The sequence below is a fragment of the Platichthys flesus genome, chromosome 7, assembly GCF_949316205.1.
Source record: "Platichthys flesus chromosome 7, fPlaFle2.1, whole genome shotgun sequence".
NCBI lineage: Eukaryota > Metazoa > Chordata > Actinopteri > Pleuronectiformes > Pleuronectidae > Platichthys > Platichthys flesus.
The window spans coordinates 23,487,979-23,508,283 of NC_084951.1; the positions used below are offsets into that span (position 1 = coordinate 23,487,979).

General features: G+C 44.4%; 1 protein-coding gene across 1 annotated transcript; it reads left to right on the plus strand.

The window, feature by feature from the left end:
* The first annotated feature begins 400 nt into the window (after positions 1-400).
* Positions 401-19,543, plus strand: cacna1fa (calcium channel, voltage-dependent, L type, alpha 1F subunit a). Its single transcript, XM_062391700.1, has 47 exons — positions 401-530; positions 1,176-1,384; positions 1,524-1,628; positions 3,947-4,086; positions 4,181-4,326; positions 4,413-4,565; positions 4,689-4,885; positions 4,978-5,081; positions 5,205-5,347; positions 5,439-5,507; positions 5,587-5,653; positions 5,751-5,777; positions 6,458-6,618; positions 6,725-6,950; positions 7,048-7,255; positions 7,355-7,475; positions 7,613-7,685; positions 7,758-7,821; positions 7,906-7,963; positions 8,058-8,151; positions 8,282-8,411; positions 8,497-8,556; positions 8,640-8,746; positions 8,874-8,961; positions 9,046-9,153; positions 9,448-9,500; positions 9,591-9,737; positions 10,135-10,336; positions 10,471-10,629; positions 10,738-10,848; positions 10,943-11,026; positions 11,617-11,637; positions 11,725-11,856; positions 11,948-12,013; positions 12,164-12,255; positions 12,599-12,758; positions 13,935-14,062; positions 14,255-14,351; positions 14,444-14,546; positions 14,632-14,733; positions 14,890-15,014; positions 15,368-15,714; positions 15,810-15,992; positions 16,457-16,851; positions 17,326-17,438; positions 17,533-17,862; positions 18,742-19,543. Exons 1-47 carry the CDS (start codon positions 512-514, stop codon positions 18,946-18,948), a joined length of 6,234 nt encoding a protein of 2,077 aa, XP_062247684.1. The 5' UTR covers positions 401-511; the 3' UTR covers positions 18,949-19,543.
* The last annotated feature ends 762 nt before the right edge of the window (positions 19,544-20,305 follow it).

Here is a 20,305-nt window from a genome sequence, read left to right on the forward strand (position 1 = left end):
CCCAATATATTCTTCTCTTCCTATTTGAACTTAAATGGTGCAACACCCCCCTAGTGGGTCGCAGGAGATTCCTCCCGGTCTCTCTCCACCTTCCTTCCCCTGGAAGATTTCCACTGTCATCCCTTTTAAACGGCTCAGCGCGTCTAATCCTGACGGCTGACCACCGAGGATATGGGGACGCGTTTGTTTTAATATTCCTCCCCTTTGTGTTTCTATGTAGATCAAAACAAATATAAGAGGCAATCGCAGTTCTTTTTATTTTTTATTGCACGCACGGTGAGAAATTAGCAGAAAGCGGCGTTAATTGGATTCCCAGGCTCTAGACTGAGCTGCACCATGTGGATATGAGGCTGCGTCGTTTCCAACTCCTGGGAACTTCTCCTTCTCTTTTTTGGGGGGGTGGTGGTGGTGGGGCAGGTTTTTATATCTATGATCCGGTGCGCATCGCAGATCCCCTGAGGAGTTGATGGTGCAGATTTGTGAAGTGAATTCGTGGAGTTGAACTGCGGACATGGAGGGGGCGAAGAAAGGTAGGGACTCCGGATAATGTCTCCGTAGTGTTGGCTGCAAGGTGGCACTGCAGGTTTGTGCATCACAGAGAAACGCTTTGGTTCGTTACACTTAAAAAGCTTTGTAGGAATCAAATGCATTTGCAAATAGAGAAGGAGGCTGTAGTTTGCTCTGATAGTAAAAATCCTCTTTGCTTCTTTAATCAATGCACAACTCAATGTACTTCATGTGCAGTTTGAACATAGGTGAGATAATACATGCACCCGCAGGCTTATTCCCCGTGCAGGGCGTAAGTGCTGCTCCCTATAAAGAAGTAGGTCACATCTGGTCTTATAACGTGAGGCCTTCAGGACCAAGTACCTGTCCGGCACTGCAGCCATGTGGCCACTTGGGTTCCATATTAAAAACGTGAGCTGATATTAGCAGTGGGATGTGGTGCAAGGTGGGACTGCATGATGTGCACCATCCAGACCTGGTGCTGGGTGATTGGATTGTTTTAGTTTTAATCACATGGCAGTGAAGGTGTCCAACAAGATGACACGCCTACTTCTCTCATGGCAAGGAGCTAACATGGAAGGAATAATCAAATCTTAGTGATCACGTTATACCTGTGTTTAAGATTCCATTAACGTCATCACTGTGTGGTCTCATTTTTTGTTTGACAGATGCCCCCCCGGGGGAGAATGGAGGCAAGACGGACACCCTCGGGTCCACTGGCTCGGCCAGGAAAAGAGGTGGGGGGGCTAAGAAGGCCATGCAGGCGAACAAGTCTGCCCTCAGGGCCCCCCGAGCCCTCTGCTGCCTCACCCTCAGCAACCCCATCCGCATGGCAGCGCTGGCCCTGGTGGAGTGGAAATATCCTTTCTCTCACAGGGTTGTGGTGTTTGTGTTTACACCGTCCTGCTTGTGATTCAAACACATACTGATATAATGATGGGAGGAAGAATTTTGTGCTGTTGTGTGCGTGTGCTACAGTCAAGATGCATTTTATCCCCTTAACTCCAAACCTCAAGCCATTTGATATTTTCATTCTACTCGCCATTTTTGCCAACTGTGTGGCCATGGGCGTGACCAAGCCGTACCCAGACGACGACTCCAACGCCACCAATCACCAACTGGTGAGTTTCAAATGGAGCGGTACATATTTTAACTTGTATAACAGGAGGTAAGCCTCAAACATAAGTAGAGATGATGAGGTATCACATTAAAATCACCAGATTATTATATATGTGGAGGAAAACATCCAAACTCGACTCACTGGAAGAATCAACTCTATTCCACTAGTGGGTTTGGACTCAGGGCCTTGAATGGAATGTGTAAAACACACAATCTGGACACTGACAACGAGAACTAGGTCGGCCTTAAAGGAAGCTGGGCTCCTAAAATAAGAGCACACAACAAAATGTTACACAAAACCCTGATAAATTAAAAAAACCTGGATGAATGTAAAGTCTTCCTACAGAAAGGATCTAAAAAAGAATGTTTCTTATCTTCTTTCAACTTTTTTGTTTTTCCTGTATTACTCTTGCCTCACGTCGTCTGTGTGTTTCATGACAAGTGTGTAGGAAAAGGCTGTTCTAATGGCTGATGAGAAGGTGTTCTGATCAGCCACTGACAGTGGTCAGTAGTTATCGTGCTGAAGGCAGCAACAATAGCCGAGGTAGTGTTGTGTTGGATGGTCTGAGGTATTAGAGGGGAAAAGTTGCGGAGTGACCTCAGCTCGGTGACCTTGTCAGGGATCATGACTTAGTTAAACACCAACCATCTGCCGGGTCTCACTTCCCTCCCTCTCCGTCCCCCTCTTTCCTCCCCCGCGTCTCATTGTTCTCCATAGATTCAACCTTTACGTGATCTTCAAACTAAATCAAGTCAAACAAACTAAAACAAGTGGATTTGTTCTATCTCTTTATTGAACCATACTGATTAGAATGATCTGCAGAAAGTCCAAGGGATGAAATATCAGAGTTTTATTTGAGGTAGACTATGGTTGGGGGGGGGCGCTGGGATAACTCCCCCAGTAGGTAAGGCTGCATCTTTCCTGCAGCTCACTGGGGTTGAAACCAATCAGAGTCCTTTGCTAACTTCTAATCTGCATTTCCTGTGAAATAAATAAGGAAAATGCACCAAAACTTTTTTGTAGCAGGAACACACACTGTCAAATATAAATACACTAACACGTACACACACACAAACACACACATACCAACACACACACACACAGAGCTGCAGCAGGATAGATGTGAGTAGATCCCTTTATTGGATTTCACAGAGGAGGTAATCTGACAGTTTAAGATTCTCTCCCCTACAGGGACTTAGCATCAGTTAATGTCAGGTTTTGGTGAACGTTACAGTATTTTGAGAATAAACCGGTCGTCTCACGTTCAACCACGTCGTGTGCGTGGATGATTAACGGCCTCGGGTAATGTGCTGGTGACAGTGGAGGCGGTAATTAGCAGCGCTGAGCTCAAGGTTACAGAGGAAGAAGGGATTCCGTGAGAGACTTAAGCGTGTGTTAGGCACTGAGTTAAGAGGTTATCAGCCCCTCAGTGATAATAACACACGATGTGAAGGGAGAAGCGTGAAAAAGACAACTAATGCATTGGGAAGTAATGAAAAGTTTGCCAACTCTTTATTTTACTGAGACGATAACTTGACATTTTCTTGAGTACTCGTTAGGGTTGCAAAATTCCGGAAATATTCAAAGTTGGAAACTTTCCATGGGAAATAACGGGAATATCAGGAATATACAGGAATTAACAGGAATTAACAGGAATAAACTGGAAATTGTGTCGGCAATTTAAACTAACTGTATTTACCTTGTCATATACAGACATAAATACAAACATTTAGTTTTGTCATAAGCTGATTTTAGCCCAGAGGAAACTTTGGGCACTTGACTATATGCTTCTGGATCTTTGCGTCATTCTTAACAAAGGTCTTTGCAGAGTATTTGTAAACGTACACAGCCTTATCTTCTACATTGGCTCGGGTGAAATGTCTCCACACATTAGATAGTGCACGTGGCATTGTTCTGTAGAATAAGATGAGAAAAAAGCTTGTTAAAAAACACTTATGCATTGTCAGAGATATAAATAGTTGGCCAAACAATTGGAATCGTCGTTAATATTTCACAATTGATGGATAAATGAATAGAAATAGTCTAGATGAACAGATCTAGGACTGGGAGTTGTCTGTGCATGTGATGGAAGACTGCACAGTGGAGGTTTGAAATTCAACGTGCAGCTTGCGTTTTCAATATTCCCAAAATTCCCGAGCTCAATATTCCCATGGAAAGTTTCCATAAAGTTGCCGGAAATTTACCGGAAATGTTCCGCCCCTTTGCAACGCTAGTACTCGTTCATATTTATTCCTGTCAGTCACTCACATTTGGAGAAAGGTCCCTCCACACGTCCGTCACCTTCTCCTCTCTCTCCAGGAACAAGTGGAGTACGTCTTCCTCGTCATCTTCACCATCGAGACCTTCACTAAGATCCTTGCCTACGGTTTGGTCATGCACCCCAGCGCCTACATACGCAGCGGATGGAACTTGCTGGATTTCGTGATCGTCATCGTCGGGTATTGTGTCGTTTCACTCAGTCACGATTCCCCAAATGTTGTGTCATTGATGAAACAGTGAAGTTGCAGCGGCTTGTTCTCTGGGTCTGTGCAGGTTGTTCAGTGTGATGGCGGAGGCCATGACGGATCATAAGCCCGGGGAGGCCCATCACGCCGCGGGGAAACCGGGAGGCCTGGATGTCAAAGCGCTCCGAGCGTTCAGGGTGCTGCGACCGCTTCGACTCGTATCGGGAGTGCCAAGTGCGTCTGTTGTTTGTTTGTTTGTTTGTTTGTCGATTGTGTTTCAATGCTTCAGACCTTTGAAAAGTGTGTGTTTGTATCATCAGGTTTACAGATTGTGTTGAACTCCATCATGAAAGCCATGGTCCCCCTCCTCCACATCGGCATGCTGGTCATGTTCGTCATCATCATCTACGCCATCATCGGCTTGGAGCTCTTCATCGGCCGGATGCACAAGACGTGTTACAACATCGGCTCAGGTCTCTGCTCTGTGGACAAGAGGCACACATCTTCCCCCAGTTATTTCGTCAATATCCAATAATCTAATAATTTCTTTTCCTGTGTGTGTAAACTCACCTCCTGGTCTTTCTCCTGTGCCCCAGGCCTCATGGTGGAGGACGACCCGTCACCTTGTGCGTTTGCCGGCAGCGGACGCTTTTGTTTCGGCAATACGACCGAGTGCCGGGGCAAGTGGGAGGGTCCCAACGGCGGCATCACAAACTTCGACAATATTTTCTTTGCCATTCTGACTGTTTTCCAGTGCATCACTATGGAGGGCTGGACAGATGTGCTCTACTGGGTATGCAGATGTGCTGCCTCCTCCCTCACAGTTTGTGTTTCACGCCGAATTTGAATTGTCTAACCGCACCTTGTCTCTCTGGCTCTGCACAGATGAACGACGCCATTGGGTTCGAGATTCCATGGATCTACTTTGTTTCTCTCGTCATCTTTGGATCCTTCTTCATCATCAACCTTGTATTGGGTGTGTTGAGCGGGTGAGTGGTCACTGATGTGCTTGTCTCGATTCTCCACACAAACTTTAATCCCCTTATATTTCTCCTTGTTTACTGTTAGTCTAAGTTCTCTAAGTTCTTGTATCGACATGTGATTATCCACAGAGAGTTCTCCAAGGAGAGGGAAAAGGCGGTGGCGCGTGGCGAGCTGCAGAAGGCACAGGAGAGCAAACAGTTGGAGGAGGACATGGTCGGCTACATGGACTGGCTCATCGAGGCCGAGGACGTGGATGAGGAAGGGAACAAACGTTAGTGTGACGCACATTAACACGGACGCACACTCACACACATTGAATCCACGTGTCCTTACCTCTGTACAATCTGTGTGTGTCCCTGAAGGTGCTGCGATCGCAAAGAAAAAGATGATGAAGAAGTTCGGCTGGTACAAACACAACGAGGACGGCGGAGGTGCGTCAGCTGTCACTGTTTGTTCTTGTGTTTATTTTATATGATCAAAATGTCTAACAGCAAATCTCTGTTTCATCAGCGGAGTCCGACTCTGACGATGACATCGCGTACCTCGATGACGACAACGGCTTCTGTGCTTCTCTCATGTGAGGAAACAGAGGAATATCAGTTGGTTCTGTTTTGACTCAGAAGAGGAGGCTGGTTATTAATCTCTCTTTGTTTCTCACCGTCTTGTTTTCTCAGGGCGAAGATGATGGCCAACAGCTTCTGGTGAGACTCTCAACATTACACACTGTGTGAAATATTAATGTGAATAAGGGCATGAGTCTCCAGTGACGTTCTTAGTTCTCCCAGTTGGGGCGTAACAATAAAATAAATTGTTTGTATGATTGATAACATTTAGTTTTATTGATTTTTTTATATATGAGTCGTGCAAGATCGAGTTATCAAGATATTTAGGCGTTATATGCAAAAACGTTTGTTTCCCCAAAGTCACAGCTCTGTCTTGACATTTCTAAAAATACATGAATAAAATAAAGTTGTAAAAAAGTTTTTAACTTGATAACAAAGACAAATTCAACCTTTTTTTATAATAAATCTAAAAATGTATGATATTTAAAATGATTTAACTTAATGTTCCTTCAGACTCTTTTCAGTTTATTGTCTAAATTAATTGTGTGTGTCCATTGGAGCTCGACCGATTTATTGATCAGCTGATCAAATCTGAGCTTTTCACAGACAAATCGGTATCAGCATTAATATTTGCAGATGCTAATGAAAACTTTTGATTTACAAAATATACACTGAAGAAAAGATGTGCGTTCATGTTCATATTTTACTTGAGAAGTTGATATTTATTTTCTTAATTCAAGTTCTAGTGTTTATAGGCCAATAAATGTGTATCAGAGATGTTTATCTCCCTCAGGTTCTAATGTCCCCTCTTCCCTCAGTGACCAGCTGTGCCAGCTGAATCACACCATGAGGAAGAATTGCCGAGTGGCTGTGAAGACCACAAACTTCTACTGGCTGGTGCTGCTGCTGGTGTTTCTCAACACGATGGCCAGTGCCTCGGAGCATTACGGACAGCCCAAGTGGCTCACAGAGATGCAAGGTGGGTAGGACCACGCTCCTCCGTGTCCCCAGACCCTCTGTCCACTTCCATTCTGGAGAGGAATCTAAACCCAGCTCCACCTCTTCCTCTCTGTTCTGGTCCACAGAGCGAGCCAACAAGATCCTGCTGCTGCTCTTCACCCTGGAGATGCTGTTGAAGATGTACGCCTTCGGCCTGCAGATCTACTTCATGGCGCTGTTCAACCGGTTCGATTGCATCGTGGTGTTTGGCGGCATCCTGGAGACGCTGCTCGTCGAGATGGAGGCCATCCCGCCCATCGGCATCTCCGTGCTGCGCTGCATCCGCCTGCTCAGGATCTTTAAGATGACACGGTAACTGAGACACGGAGCTGAACCGGGACAGCTGCCATCTTTGACCCGTCCTGTGTGCGTTTCCTGAAGTGTATCCGTTCTCTCCTGTTGCTTGCAGGCACTGGGCCGCTCTGTCCGACCTCGTCAATTCCCTGCTCAACTCCATGAAGGCTATCTGCTCCCTTCTTCTGCTGCTCTTCCTCTTCCTCATCATCTTCGCCCTGCTCGGCATGCAGCTGTTCGGAGGCAAATTCAACTTCGACGAGATGCAGATGAAGAGAAGTACATTCGACTCCTTCCCTCAGGCTCTGCTCACTTGTTTCCAGGTGATTTACTTCCCCCACGGAATCTTGCTTTTATCTGTCAGCTGCTCTATATCCTGTGTGTGTGAATGACGGCTTGTGTCTGATGGTTTGTCTTTGCAGATTCTCACAGGAGAGGACTGGAATGCTGTGATGTACGACGGCATCATGGCCTACGGGGGTCCCATCTTCCCCAACATGGTGGTGTGCATGTACTTCGTCATCCTCTTCGTGTGTGGTAACTGTATCCTTGTCCAAGAGGCCATCGACAGATCAGTGATGATTGTAAAACGGATCTCTGGTCCAGCTGTGGCCTGACGGGTTCAATTTTGTCTTTTAATTTCCAACGGAGCAAATTTAAATCCTTCATTTTGTGGTCAGACATCCTGCTGAACGTCTTCTTGGCTATCGCTGTGGACAACTTGGCCGGAGGCGGAGGAAAGACGAAAGTGGAGTAAGTTTGACACATTTCCTGCTACTTTCACACTGAGTAGTATATTAATTGCGTTTAATAATTTTTTTTTAGAGAGAAAAAGGACGACGAAGAAGAGTGGGATGAGGATGAAGAGAAAGAAGATGAAGATGCAGGGGTAGATATTGTTTTCATACTTTTTATTTTAAAACCAGATGAGACACCAAAGTTCAGAGCCTTTGATCGGGTGTTGTGTTTGTAGAACGATGAGGACGACTGGCAGGAGAACGAGGAGCTCCGAGCCATCGAGGGACTCGAGGGTGAGTGAGGCTGACGTCGCTCTGCAGGACAAACGCTGGACGTGCAGGTCAACGTGGAAACTGTCTCATACCTTTGCACCTTATTTCATTGTAGGCGTAGCTCCTTTAAAGGCGGACTTCTCACCTAAAGAGAAGATCGTACCAATCCCTGATGGGAGCTCCTTCTTCATTCTTGGAAAGAAAAACTGGTAATCTGAGAAGATATGTTTGTTTTTCGCCATGAACCCAATTCCACTAAATTCTATAAAACTTTTTAACTCTAACTACTAATTCAGCACCAATTAACTCGACACTTTCCCAATTTCCTTCCATCCTCAGTTTGCGAGTCGCCTGCCACAACCTCATCCATCATCCCTACTTCACCAACTTGATCCTCGTCTTCATCATCTTCAGCAGTATCTCCCTGGCTGCTGAGGATCCAATCAAATCCCACTCGTTCAGAAACATAGTGAGAACAAAGCACATCAGAGCCTCGCTGGCATTTTTCATGCAAACTTTCAAACCTCACACTTGGTTCCTCTCCTCCTCCTCAGGTGCTTGGTTACGCCGATTATGTGTTCACATCAGTCTTCACGGTGGAGATCGTTCTGAAGGTAACGGAGACAGAAATTAACACAATGACTTTCAAAATGAAACGAGTGTGTAAACCTTCCTCCACCTCCTCTCTGGTGTCTAGATGACGGTGTACGGAGCTTTCCTGCACAGCGGCTCCTTCTGTAGAAATGCCTTCAATCTCCTGGACCTGCTGGTCGTTGGTGTGTCGCTCGCCTCCTTCTTCCTGCAGTGAGTAGACGCCTGGGGGACGCAGACCTCAAACAAAAGACATCTATCTGAGACAATTTTTTTTTTACGCTTCTGATTCAACTTATTTTCTTTCTCTTGAAACTCTTTAAATCCTCGTGGCTCTCAGTTCAAGCGCGATCTCTGTGGTGAAGATTCTCCGAGTGCTGCGTGTGCTCAGGCCTCTTCGAGCCATCAACAGAGCCAAGGGGCTAAAGGTCAATTATAGTCACTTTTGTTGTCATTTAAAGTGTTGTTTATTTAAAGCTAACACACGGGCTGTGTTGTTACTATGTTCACAGAATGTGGTGCAGTGTGTGTTCGTGGCGATCCGCACCATCGGTAACATCTTGATTGTCACAACCCTGCTTCAGTTCATGTTTGCATGTATCGGAGTGCAGCTCTTCAAGGTGCGTGATCAAGACTTCTACCACCAGTCTGCACCAAAGTTCACACAATCATACACATCATTTTAAATGTGCCAGACTTTCTTTTCCATCAAGATCCGTTAATTATTCTCTGGGAAATCGGGGAAAATGTCAAAAAATTTTCCTTTTCTGGATTTTGCAGCAAAATTGTATTTGCTCTGTCTTCACCTGTGTTAAAAATGGAAAGAGGTGAAAACCCAACGTCCTCTCTGGAGGTAGAGTAGAAGAAGTGAGTGGCTGTTGAGGGGTTTCACTTCTCTGTGCTTCACGTTACAGGGCCGATTCTACAGCTGCACAGACGAAGCCAAACACACTCCAGATGAGTGCAAGTCAGTGTCCTGGTGTTGTTTCTCTGCAGAATTGAAAGAACCTTGACGTGTGTGTGTCATGAAACGTGTGTGTCTCCTGTTTGTTTCCAGAGGGACGTTTGTTGTCTTTAAAGACGGGGACATGAACCACCCCATGGTGAGAGAGAGGATCTGGGAGAACAGCGAGTTCAACTTCGACAACGTGCTGATGGGAATGCTGGCTCTATTCACCGTGTCGACATTCGAAGGCTGGCCGCAGTGAGTAGCAAGGATGGGTCACGAATGTTTAGCCAAAGTTCCCACAGACTGAAGATAGAGATGGATGACATGTGACTTCCATTGAACAAAAATGAGGCCAAACTATCCTGGATATGGGGGCTGCCATGTTGTGCCTAGACAGTGGTGATTGTGGTGTGGAGCCGCGTGAGCCAGTCGTGACATTCCATTTTTTATAGCGTCAAATAACTAATTAAAAAACAAACTTACCAAAAACATAAAGATGTTAAATGACAGAAAGCATCTTTGTGAATTGGACTTTTTAGTTACGGGAGGAGGAGGCAGGGTTTATGATGTGTACTACAGCAAGACACCAGGGGGCGATCACAAATGACATGTCGTCCACTCACTGTTTTATTTTTAACTGTTTCGTATAAAGGCTCCTCTACCGGGCGGTGGATGCCAATGCGATCAACCGTGGGCCCATCTACAACTACCGAGTGGAGATCTCCATCTTCTTCATCATCTACATCATCATCATCGCCTTCTTCATGATGAACATCTTCGTGGGTTTCGTCATCATCACGTTTCGAGAACAGGGAGAGGCGGAGTTCAAAAACTGCGAACTCAACAAAAATCAAGTCGGTTCCTTTTTTGTAAAACCTTAATTTGTAATTTAAAGCGTTGTCGTGATTACTCTTGAATGAGCTGTGCGTTTGTTGGACAGTGACTAACTCGCTGTGGTCTCTTTGCCCCCCCCCCCCCCCCCGTGCAGCGTCAGTGTGTGTACTACGCCCTCAAAGCTCAACCTATAAAGATTTACATCCCCAAAAACCCCTCCCAGCTCAAATTCTGGAGAATAATCAACTCCAGTCAATTTGAATACATCATGTTTGTGCTGATTCTGGGAAACACACTCACTCTGGCCGTTCAGGTAACACACCTCACACACACACGTCGCCGCTCAGAACACACACACACACACACACAGAAACTCATCAATCTCAGTGTTGTGATGATTTGTACGTTTTTGTCTTGTCAGCATTATGAGCAGTCTAAAATGTTCACCTCCATCATGGACATCCTCAACATGATCTTCACGGTGGTTTTCACCATAGAGATGATCATCAAGCTTCTGGCTCTGCGGGCTCACGTGAGGATCGTTCATCTTTCTAAACCAACGTTCACAGAAACTGCAGTTTTCTTTTTTCCACTGACTGCCCCTTTGCTCATTTGTCTTCACGCAGCATTACTTCATCGATCCCTGGAACTCCTTTGATGCTTTGATTGTCGTGGGGAGTGTGTTGGACATCGCGGTCTCTGAGCTTAGCGTAAGTTCCCCTCACAAGGTGTAGTGACAGAGCCCTGCCTCCTCCATGTTAGCAGAGGGGACATGGATCAAAATATAAAGGCACAATACGTAGATTTCACTCAGAGGTGGTTTCTGTCGCTGTTGGTATTTCTCATCAAACTGATGTGCTCGTTTTGCTGATGAGTTTGTTTTTCATTAGTTATTTGATGGTGAAATAACAGGGGTCCTGTCTAAGGGAACTTGGGACATACTGACTGGAGGAGGCCGGGATCAAACTACACTTCTTCTGATTAGTGGACGACCCGCTCTACCTTCTGAGCCTCAGCTGCCTTTACTTTAGTATTTATAAAAGTTTGATTTAAGACGTGACTGAATGAGAAACTGATTTTCTCTGGGATCTTCTTCCAGAGGCTAGAGCTGCAGTATCATATAATAATAATAATAATAATAATAATAATTATAATAATTATAATAATACTGGTTTAGACCAATAAAAAAACGCCTCCCAAAAAAACGAAAAAGCAAAGAGTTAGCTTGTTGTTCACTTTGATCTCTTTTCTTCTCCATACGTCCTCTGCCTGTTCGTGATTTCCTGAAACGTTGATCCAGGGAGGAGGCAACCACGGCGAGGTGAGAGATGAGCACAACCAACAGCGTTTCACACGTACGAGCTGTATTTACCTGGTTTTGTATGAATTATTATTATTTCATTTCCAGGGCAGTAAAGGAGAAAGTGGAAAAGTGTCCATCACCTTCTTCCGATTGTTCCGCGTCTTGCGTTTGGTCAAACTTCTCAGCAAAGGAGAAGGTATCCGAACTCTCCTCTGGACGTTTGTCAAGTCGCTCCAGGTCAGTGCAGCACAGAGCAAATCATTCACTGGACGACAGAGATGATTGAATAAAGAGCTGATCTCAGTCTGTTGCCTCTTTCCTGCTTCAGGCTCTGCCATACGTTGGTCTGCTCATCGCCATGATCTTTTTCATCTATGCTGTAATTGGCATGCAGGTGAGTCGTCCAGGATTAGAAGAGCCAATCAACTCTTTTTAAATGGTTTCATTTTCATAACCTGTGAATCGATTACAGTATAGAGCAAACAAAAGAGTCAACAAAATCATTACCATATGTCTGTCACCATGTGCACTGATCTGCCTGCAGACGTTTGGGAAAGTGGCCATAGACGACGACACACACATCAACAGGAACTGCAACTTCCAGACTTTCTTCATGGCCGTTCTGGTGCTTTTCAGGTCAGTCGTTTTAGAAACACCATATCATTTAAAACTTGATACCGCCATCAATGGAGAAACTACTCAATGGATTGCCATGACATTTGGTAGAAGGATGGGAATTGGGCCAAGAAAGAACTCCCTTGAGTTTCACAGTATCTCAAAACTCTTTAAAGCCACAGGTAACTTTTCGTTACCCGCGGCTTTGAACCATAATAAATGAAGTTTAAAAATAGGTTGTAATTCTTTAGTCTTGACAGTTTTTCTGCTAATATCAGATATTTTGCCCCGTCACAGTATCACATATTTCCTGCATTAATTAAAACTACATTTGAAGGTGGTGCTAATGAACGTGTCCTTGTAGATGTGCCACTGGAGAACAGTGGCAGGAGATCATGTTGGCAGCTCTGCCCGGCAGACGCTGTGACCCAGAGTCCGACACCGAGCCGGGCGAGGAGTTCACCTGCGGCAGCAACTTGGCCTACATCTACTTCATCAGCTTCTTCATGCTCTGTGCTTACCTGGTGAGCGACACAGATTACTGCTCACACTTAGTCAAACACTGCTCACTCCAAATTAAATGTAGGAATAATTAATTCAGCGTTGCGTTTTACAGACTGTGAGGTCAGGTGGGATAAAAGTCAGATTAAAGAAGAGCGAATAACAGTTTTAAAAGCTTAAACTTTCTTTTCCAATTCCCCGCTCTGACACAGAACTTCCACATCCGTGGATTCTGTTAATCCAGAGAGCAAATCACAAAATCCTGATTTAAACAGTGTGCAAATATTTGTGGTAACATTCCAGAGACCTCGGTTCTATTTTAAGACTCTAAACGGTTTGAAAAGAACTTCACTTTAAACTAGGAAGTTCTGCGTGAATCTGATCTGAAGTACAGATTAATTAAGTGAGTAGCGAGGGCAATATATGAATCCAAACAAACCAAAGTTGTATGATTTCTACATTTTTAAAACCCAGAAGAGTTTAAACCTCTTGTTTCTCTCACTTCACATATTTGACACCATCGTGGATTTTAAACCTCTTCTCTGGTTTGACCATTTTTTCAGTCTAAGCTGTTTCCTTATTCCCCGAAGCCTCATTTCCAACCACAGAATCCTGGTTCCTGTTCCTTCTCCAGCATGTGTTTCTCACATCCCTTCCATGGTTTCCTCTCTTGTGGGCAGCTGACGTCCATCAGTCTGTGTCCTTTGACCTTTAGCTGACACCGACTGAGACCCTCCTACCAGCTCAAAGTGGACCTGGACATCTGAGTCCTTCTGTGATTTGCTATATTAGAACTGGGTGGACTGAAGTGCTCATTATGAAAGACCACTGCTATAAAAACTAAATGCAAAATGCCAAACTTCTAATTTCATTCAAACTGCTCTTGTTAATGAGCCAATAAGATATTAACTTCTAACGCCTTAAAGCAACGTGATGCAACCACTTTATTTTACCTTAAAATAGCAGTGTCATTTAAATGTGTTTAATTGGTCTCTGATATTGAATATGCAGAAAGTTTAAAGCAAGTTGAAGAATTAAGCTGAGCTATAGATCAATTAAAATTAATTAAAAGACAGTATTATAACTAAATTATACTGATTAATAACTACTAATAATGGCTAAGGGTCTTTTTTGACAATGGTTCGGATCTGGATTTATAAGTGATGTGTCAAACATTTGTCCGTTCTTCTCTCGGTCAGATCATCAACTTGTTCATCGCCGTCATCATGGACAACTTTGAATACCTGACTCGAGATTGGACCGTGCTCGGGACTCACCACCTGGACGAGTTCAAGAGAGTTTGGTCCGACTACGACCCAGAAGCTGTGTGAGGCTCATTCCTCGTTTTCTCTTTCCTCCTCTTTTGCTCACCTACTCCATCTTTGTTCCTTCTCACTGCCCAAATAAATGCACATCACCTGCAGACTCTTGGAGACTCGAGTGTCGTTGTGCTGCAATTTGCAGAAATTACAATTATCGTTCAGTAATTGTCTGATTTGTGTTTGTGTTCTTTTTGCAGAGGTCGTATAAAACACATCGAAGTGGTCACTATGCTGCGAAGGATTCAGCCGCCGCTCGGGTTTGGAAAACTATGTCCTCATCGAGTTGCTTGTAAAGTAAGTCCCCACAGTCAGTGCCTCGCATCGGGCTCCAGGGGCCGGATGGGATGGACGGATCTCACTCCCTCTGCTTCACCTTGTCCCCTCAGAGACTCGTGGCCATGAACGTCCCGCTGCACCACGACGGGACGGTCACCTTCAGCGCGACTCTGTTTGCCCTCGTCCGAACCTCACTGAAGATCAAGACTGATGGTGAGTCCGTACAACCCACTCATACACACTGGTCTGACTGGTGTGAGTGTAAACTGGCTGCTGATGGGTTTGTTGTCCCCCTCAGGCCCCATCGACCAACAGAACGAGGAGCTGAAGGTGATCATCAAGAAGCTGTGGAAGCGCACCAAGCCCAAGCTCATCGATGAGGTCATTCCTCCCCCTAGAGGTACATCACAAAATTACATAGATGCCAAAATTAAAAAGTGGCACCTGTTTCTTCTGAGAGTAAAATAGCAAATAGCATCGTTCAGCTCCTCCTCCCCTCCACTAAGTACAAAGTACAAGTTCTTCAGTTTTTCATTTCTCTCTTTTTCCTCCCCAGGGGACGAGGTGACTTGTGGGAAGTTTTACGCCAGCTTCTTGATCCAGGACTATTTTAAAAAGTTCCGCAAGAGGAAGGAGAGGGAGAGGAAATCCAAGAGGAAGGACAGGGCGGCTTTCCTTCAGGTGACTTTGAAAAGACATTTGTTTTGTGTAGTAAACAGTATTCTCATAATTTGGTTGTGATTATGCTTTTTCCTTTAACTTTAATCATTGAATGTGCAAATATTGTTTCTTTTAAATGAGTCTTAGTTCATTTAAACTCGGGTTGTGTCTGTGCTGGAGGTTTCTTCATCACACAAGCTGCAGAAACTTAACCACTTCAGCGGATGAAAGTCAAATCAGTATCTAGTTTCTCTGCATATACAGTTCAAGATTCTGCAAAGTTATAGTAAAACAATCAAACTATAGTTCTGTGTTTCTTTGTAGATATGTACAATCATTGTTAACATTTGGGGGTTTACTCCCTGTGTTCTCAGCAAGGGCTGCGGACGCTGCAGGACCTGGCTCCAGAGATGCGTTTGGCGATGGCCTGTGACCTGGAGGAAGAGGAGGGCGTAGACGGAGAGATGGCCGCCGAAGAGATATTTGACAGCGAGCATGGAACCTCGTTGAGCACCGCGTCCGCCAGAACTCCGATGCCCCTCCTAGAGACTCTGGTGGAGCAGATGACCGTGGTAGTCGAGCCAGAGCCCAGGAAAACCAACGGGGTCGTGATCACAGAGCAGGTGACCGCCCTGCAGGAGCACCAGAAGCCGGGGTCAGAGCACGGGGGGGTTGAGGTGGTGACGGAGCAGCCTGTGAGGTCGGAGTGCCCCCCCATCAGGTGAGTTCCTCTCATGTGTCTTTATAAATCATTGTTTCTGGGATTTTAAGGAAAGTCATCACGAGTTTCCTTATTTCCCTGCTCTCTACCAACAGGGTGGACTCCCTCAGCGAGCTGCCTCCTCCTCCTCCACCTCCTCCTCCTCCTCCTCCTCCGCCAGAGACATCAGGGGGAGCAGAGGTTCCCCCAGAAGAACCGGCTGTGGCAGATACGACTCAAGTATCTGAGCAGGTTTATAATATTGAAGGTGATGCTGCACTTCTAGCATCAGACGACAGGTAAGAATCAAATAAGCAGAAAGTTACAGATTATTATAAATGAATAGAAAACCAAAAGTGTGACATTTTGCCAAATTTACATTTTTGTGTTGTTGTGTTGTAGTTAGATTAGAAGATCTATTTATTGTCGTTCTCTGAAGTGTGAAACTTGATCACATCCAAAGGGAAATATAAAAAATGACGTATTAGCACTTCTAAATTAATATATCTGATCATTTTCGGTTAATTCCCACAAAAATAATAGTGTCACTGTCAAGACAATATGTTGAAGTCCCACAGAAACCTCCATAAACCAACTGTTTTTTAGTTTGTACAGATATTACATTTGAATGAGCGAGCTTTAGAGCTGATGCACACTTCGTAGTTAAGGAAACAGATGTGAGAGCTGTATTAATCCCCTCATCTATATCTCGGTGTGAGTGTTAGGAAGCATCAATTAACGGTGAACATCTTGGATTTCATAGGTACGTGTATCCTGAACCTGTCTCTCCTGTACCGCCGGAGAACGGCTACGATGCACAGAGCTTGAAACAAACCAGCAGCGGAGGAGAGATTCCTTATGAAACCCAAGAGTCTAACGGCTTCATCAGCAACGATTACAACAGCACCAACATGAATGGAGGCAGCGGCGCAGTCAGCCCGACTCCCTACGCCCCGAATGGCTACAACGGGAACGGATACTCCAGCTACACTGAGAACGGAAGCGTCATCAGCATGAATGGAAACGGAAGCACGTTGAACGGGGGCGATGAAAACGGCAGCTCACTGACGAGCTACAATGGGAACAATGGTTACAGTGGGACCGAAAACAGAGGCACCCAGTTTATTAGGAGAAGGCTACTACCTAACATCCCCAAAGGTCAGACACATACTTTTGTTATGTTTTGTTTTATTCTTGTTTGAAATGACATTTTTTCCACTAAGCATCATTCTTAACAGATTTAATATAAGAGTTTACTTTATTATTAATGTTCAGTTAAGTCATCACTGGGAATACTGCTCAACCCATAAAAATAAATAATGAAACAATAATACTAATACTAATAGTAGTAAGAAGAACAACAAGAAGAAATAGAAGAACAAGAACTTGGGGCTACATTGAGTTGCATTATGGGATATACAAACCTTACATTTAGAACAACCAGTTTAAATTCGAATTGAATAATCAGAGATGTTCAATTACAAAACAATGTTTTAATCACCGTCTAACTATGATGTGGAATAATCACCAATAATTTCTGCATGAGATTGTAGTTGTATAGTTTCACTGGTAATGCCAAACACAGGGTGATAGAGTCCTGACCCAGTTCCTAATGGTTCCTTATTGTTCCAGGTCGTACACCTGCCTTTAACCTGCAGTGTCTGAGGCCTCAGAGCAGCCAGGACGACCTCCCCATCCCAGGGACCTATCGTGGAAACACATCCCAGTCCAGGTCCCGTCTACAGGTACAACCACTGCATGGAGCTTCTCTCACATGGTTTACAACCACCGCAGCGTTTTGCATCTGGTTTCACTGGTCTTCTTGCTCCCTTGTGTCAGACCCAGCAGAGCATCGAGTCCCGGCCCGGCAGCGTGTCCTCCATGTCTACGGCCTCCTGGGTAAACACAACAGCAGCTGGCGCTGCGCCTGTCCCGGGAATGATCCCACCCTCGGGGCGCAGGGGCAAGCTCATCTACTCTCCTATGATGCTGGTGGACGAAGCCACCGGCAGCAGTCAGCCGATGTGGAGCGACGGCTCGGCCAGCCTCCCCGCAGGAAGCCAGCCCGGCTGGTACCCCGGACAGACCAGGAGCTACGCCAGCATGAGGATTCCGCCGGTCAACCAGGGCTACGTGAACAAAGGAAGTGCCGACAGCCTGGTTGAGTCGGTGAGTAAACATATAACAACTTCTAAGCATATAGATCTGTCTTAAAACGTGTTATCAATAAAGGAAATTTCTATATATAAATTATATAAATAGTAAGGGACTAATGGGACAAGACTGTAGATTTAGTTCCCCATCACTTTCATTGGAGACTCACACCTCCTGTCTGTAGTTACAGAGGTAATGTGGCGTTTCAAGGTCTATTTTCTATTAGACTAATGCACCTTATCTTCAATTACGGGGAAGTGTAAGTAATTCTGGGACTCTGATATTCATTCACATCTGTCCTACATGATATATGGTCTGTATTTAATCCATTATGGTCTGGAAGGGTCTGTGAATCAGAATCAGAATCAGAATTTTTTTTTATTGCCATGTATATTTGCAGATACAGGAAATTGCCTTGGTGTGGTTGGTGCACTTTACAAACAACAAATTAAAAACAACAATATCGAACAATATAAAAAACAACAATATATACAGTAGAAGAGTTACGTGAAAAGATATTTTTGTGGCATACGGACAGGAGGTATAAATACAGCAAGAAAAACTTCTAGGACTTCTCAAATATACCCAAATATGCATGATGTAGTGATTATTCTGTAAATACTATACAAAAATATATAATTCCACAATCAGCCAGATATACACAGATAAAGAAATGTTTGACTTGTAGATGCATTCTTAAATTGTGACACTTACATATTAGAGTTTGAAGAATTCCTTTTAGAGCATAGCAGTGTAATAATTTCACCCTCTACCGTACTTTTAACAATATAATAAAAGAGAAGGAAATGAAGTTGCTGCTCACTGGTGCCCATTTTGCACGAATGAGTATCTGAACACATAATCCAGTGTCACATATTTGGTTTCTCTCCTCAGATCCTGATCTCCGAGGGTCTCGGCGTCTACGCCAGGGATCCCAAGTTCGTGACCTTCGCCAAGAGGGAGATCGCCGAAGCCTGCAACATGAGCATGGACGACATGGAGAGCGCCGCCACCGACCTGATAGCTCGCGGCGGCAGTCAGTCTCTCTCTCGCTTTGAGGAGGAGCTGGCCGATGAAATGAACTGTGTGATTTCTTACTGAGATCAGAGAACTGAGTGAGAAAGTGAAGTAGGAAGTTCGACAAGAAAAAAAGGAGAGAGAGAGTCTTTTTTTTTTTTTAAGTGAGGTGTGTGTTTATATCTTCTGTGGAGAAAAAAAAAGGAGACATGACGTTTGTTGTCTCGTGACTGAAATGCTTTTGTTTGTGGATGCCAAAACACAAATGCACTTATTTTAAGAACACGTGGGTATGTGGCAGGACGCGAGCGGGTTCCCAGGGATCGCTGTGACCGCGTCAGGCAGAAGAACCTGCCGAAGATCACAGCAAACAGTTGCTCTTAGCTTTATGACAAAGGACTGTTTTACATTGTAATTCCCTTTTGTACTGTACGTGAATTGTTGACACTTTGTTCGAGTGTGTGTTCAGTTGCAATCATGGCACATACACACATAGACTTAAAATATGTTAAACTATTAGATCGATAACACTCGTATACAGATGAGGAGATCCAGTTCACGAGTGCCCTGCAGCATTCACTAATTTAGAGAAATATTTAAATATAATATATTTAATATCCTCTAAGATGAAACACGCATTAACAAATGATTTATGAATATTTCTTTTTTTGTCATGGTGGGGGGGGGGGCTGTATCCATTGTGCACAAATAAAAACAAGTTTTCTCAGATTGTTGTTTTATTCCCGTCACGTTTGTTTTTCTTATTTAGCAGCATTACACAAAAACCACCGGAGTGATTATATAAAACTTGATGGAAGGATGAAGGGGGGGGGGGGGGGGGGGCAGGGAAGAACACATTCAATTTAGCTGCGGAACCCAATCAGGTTCAACAACTGTACACAAGAGCAACACGTAAACAGAGAAGACAGTAGTGACGACAAAAAAACAAACGCACACAGGGTAAGAATCCCAACACACACTTGCAGAACCAGGGCTTCATACTATCAAAACTCATTAATAAGGGAGGTTAGGTTATGAACACCTATGACATCACATGACGCAGGAAACGTCCACCTCACCCACTTTGTTACAGGACATGATGGATAGATGGTCATATAGTCGTTTTCACCAATTTCCTTATGGAATAATGATGTAAAGAATTGAGCACGGAGGTATCTGTTCTAATGTGGCTGACATGTGAAATATCATGCGACCCCAAACGTTCTACTGGAGCTGAAAGGTTCTGGAGGTTTTTTATTTATTTAACAATGGATGGATGTGGAGAACCACAAAGGGAGAAACACACACAAAAGATTGAATTATGTAATCAGCCATTAATGGACCGGCAGATGGACGACATCTGGGATTCACTTCTTCTTTGAGGGGAAAACGACACGTGCAAAACAATAACCTGAGCGTGTTCTTAATCCTGTTTTATTAG

Coding starts and splice junctions, on each gene's coding strand:
- cacna1fa (XM_062391700.1), top strand. Junction 1,385..1,523: donor AATATCCTTTCTCTCACAGG/GTTGTGGTGTTT, acceptor CCAAACCTCAAG/CCATTTGATATTTTCATTCT. Junction 8,557..8,639: donor CGGTGGAGATCGTTCTGAAG/GTAACGGAGACA, acceptor TCTGGTGTCTAG/ATGACGGTGTACGGAGCTTT.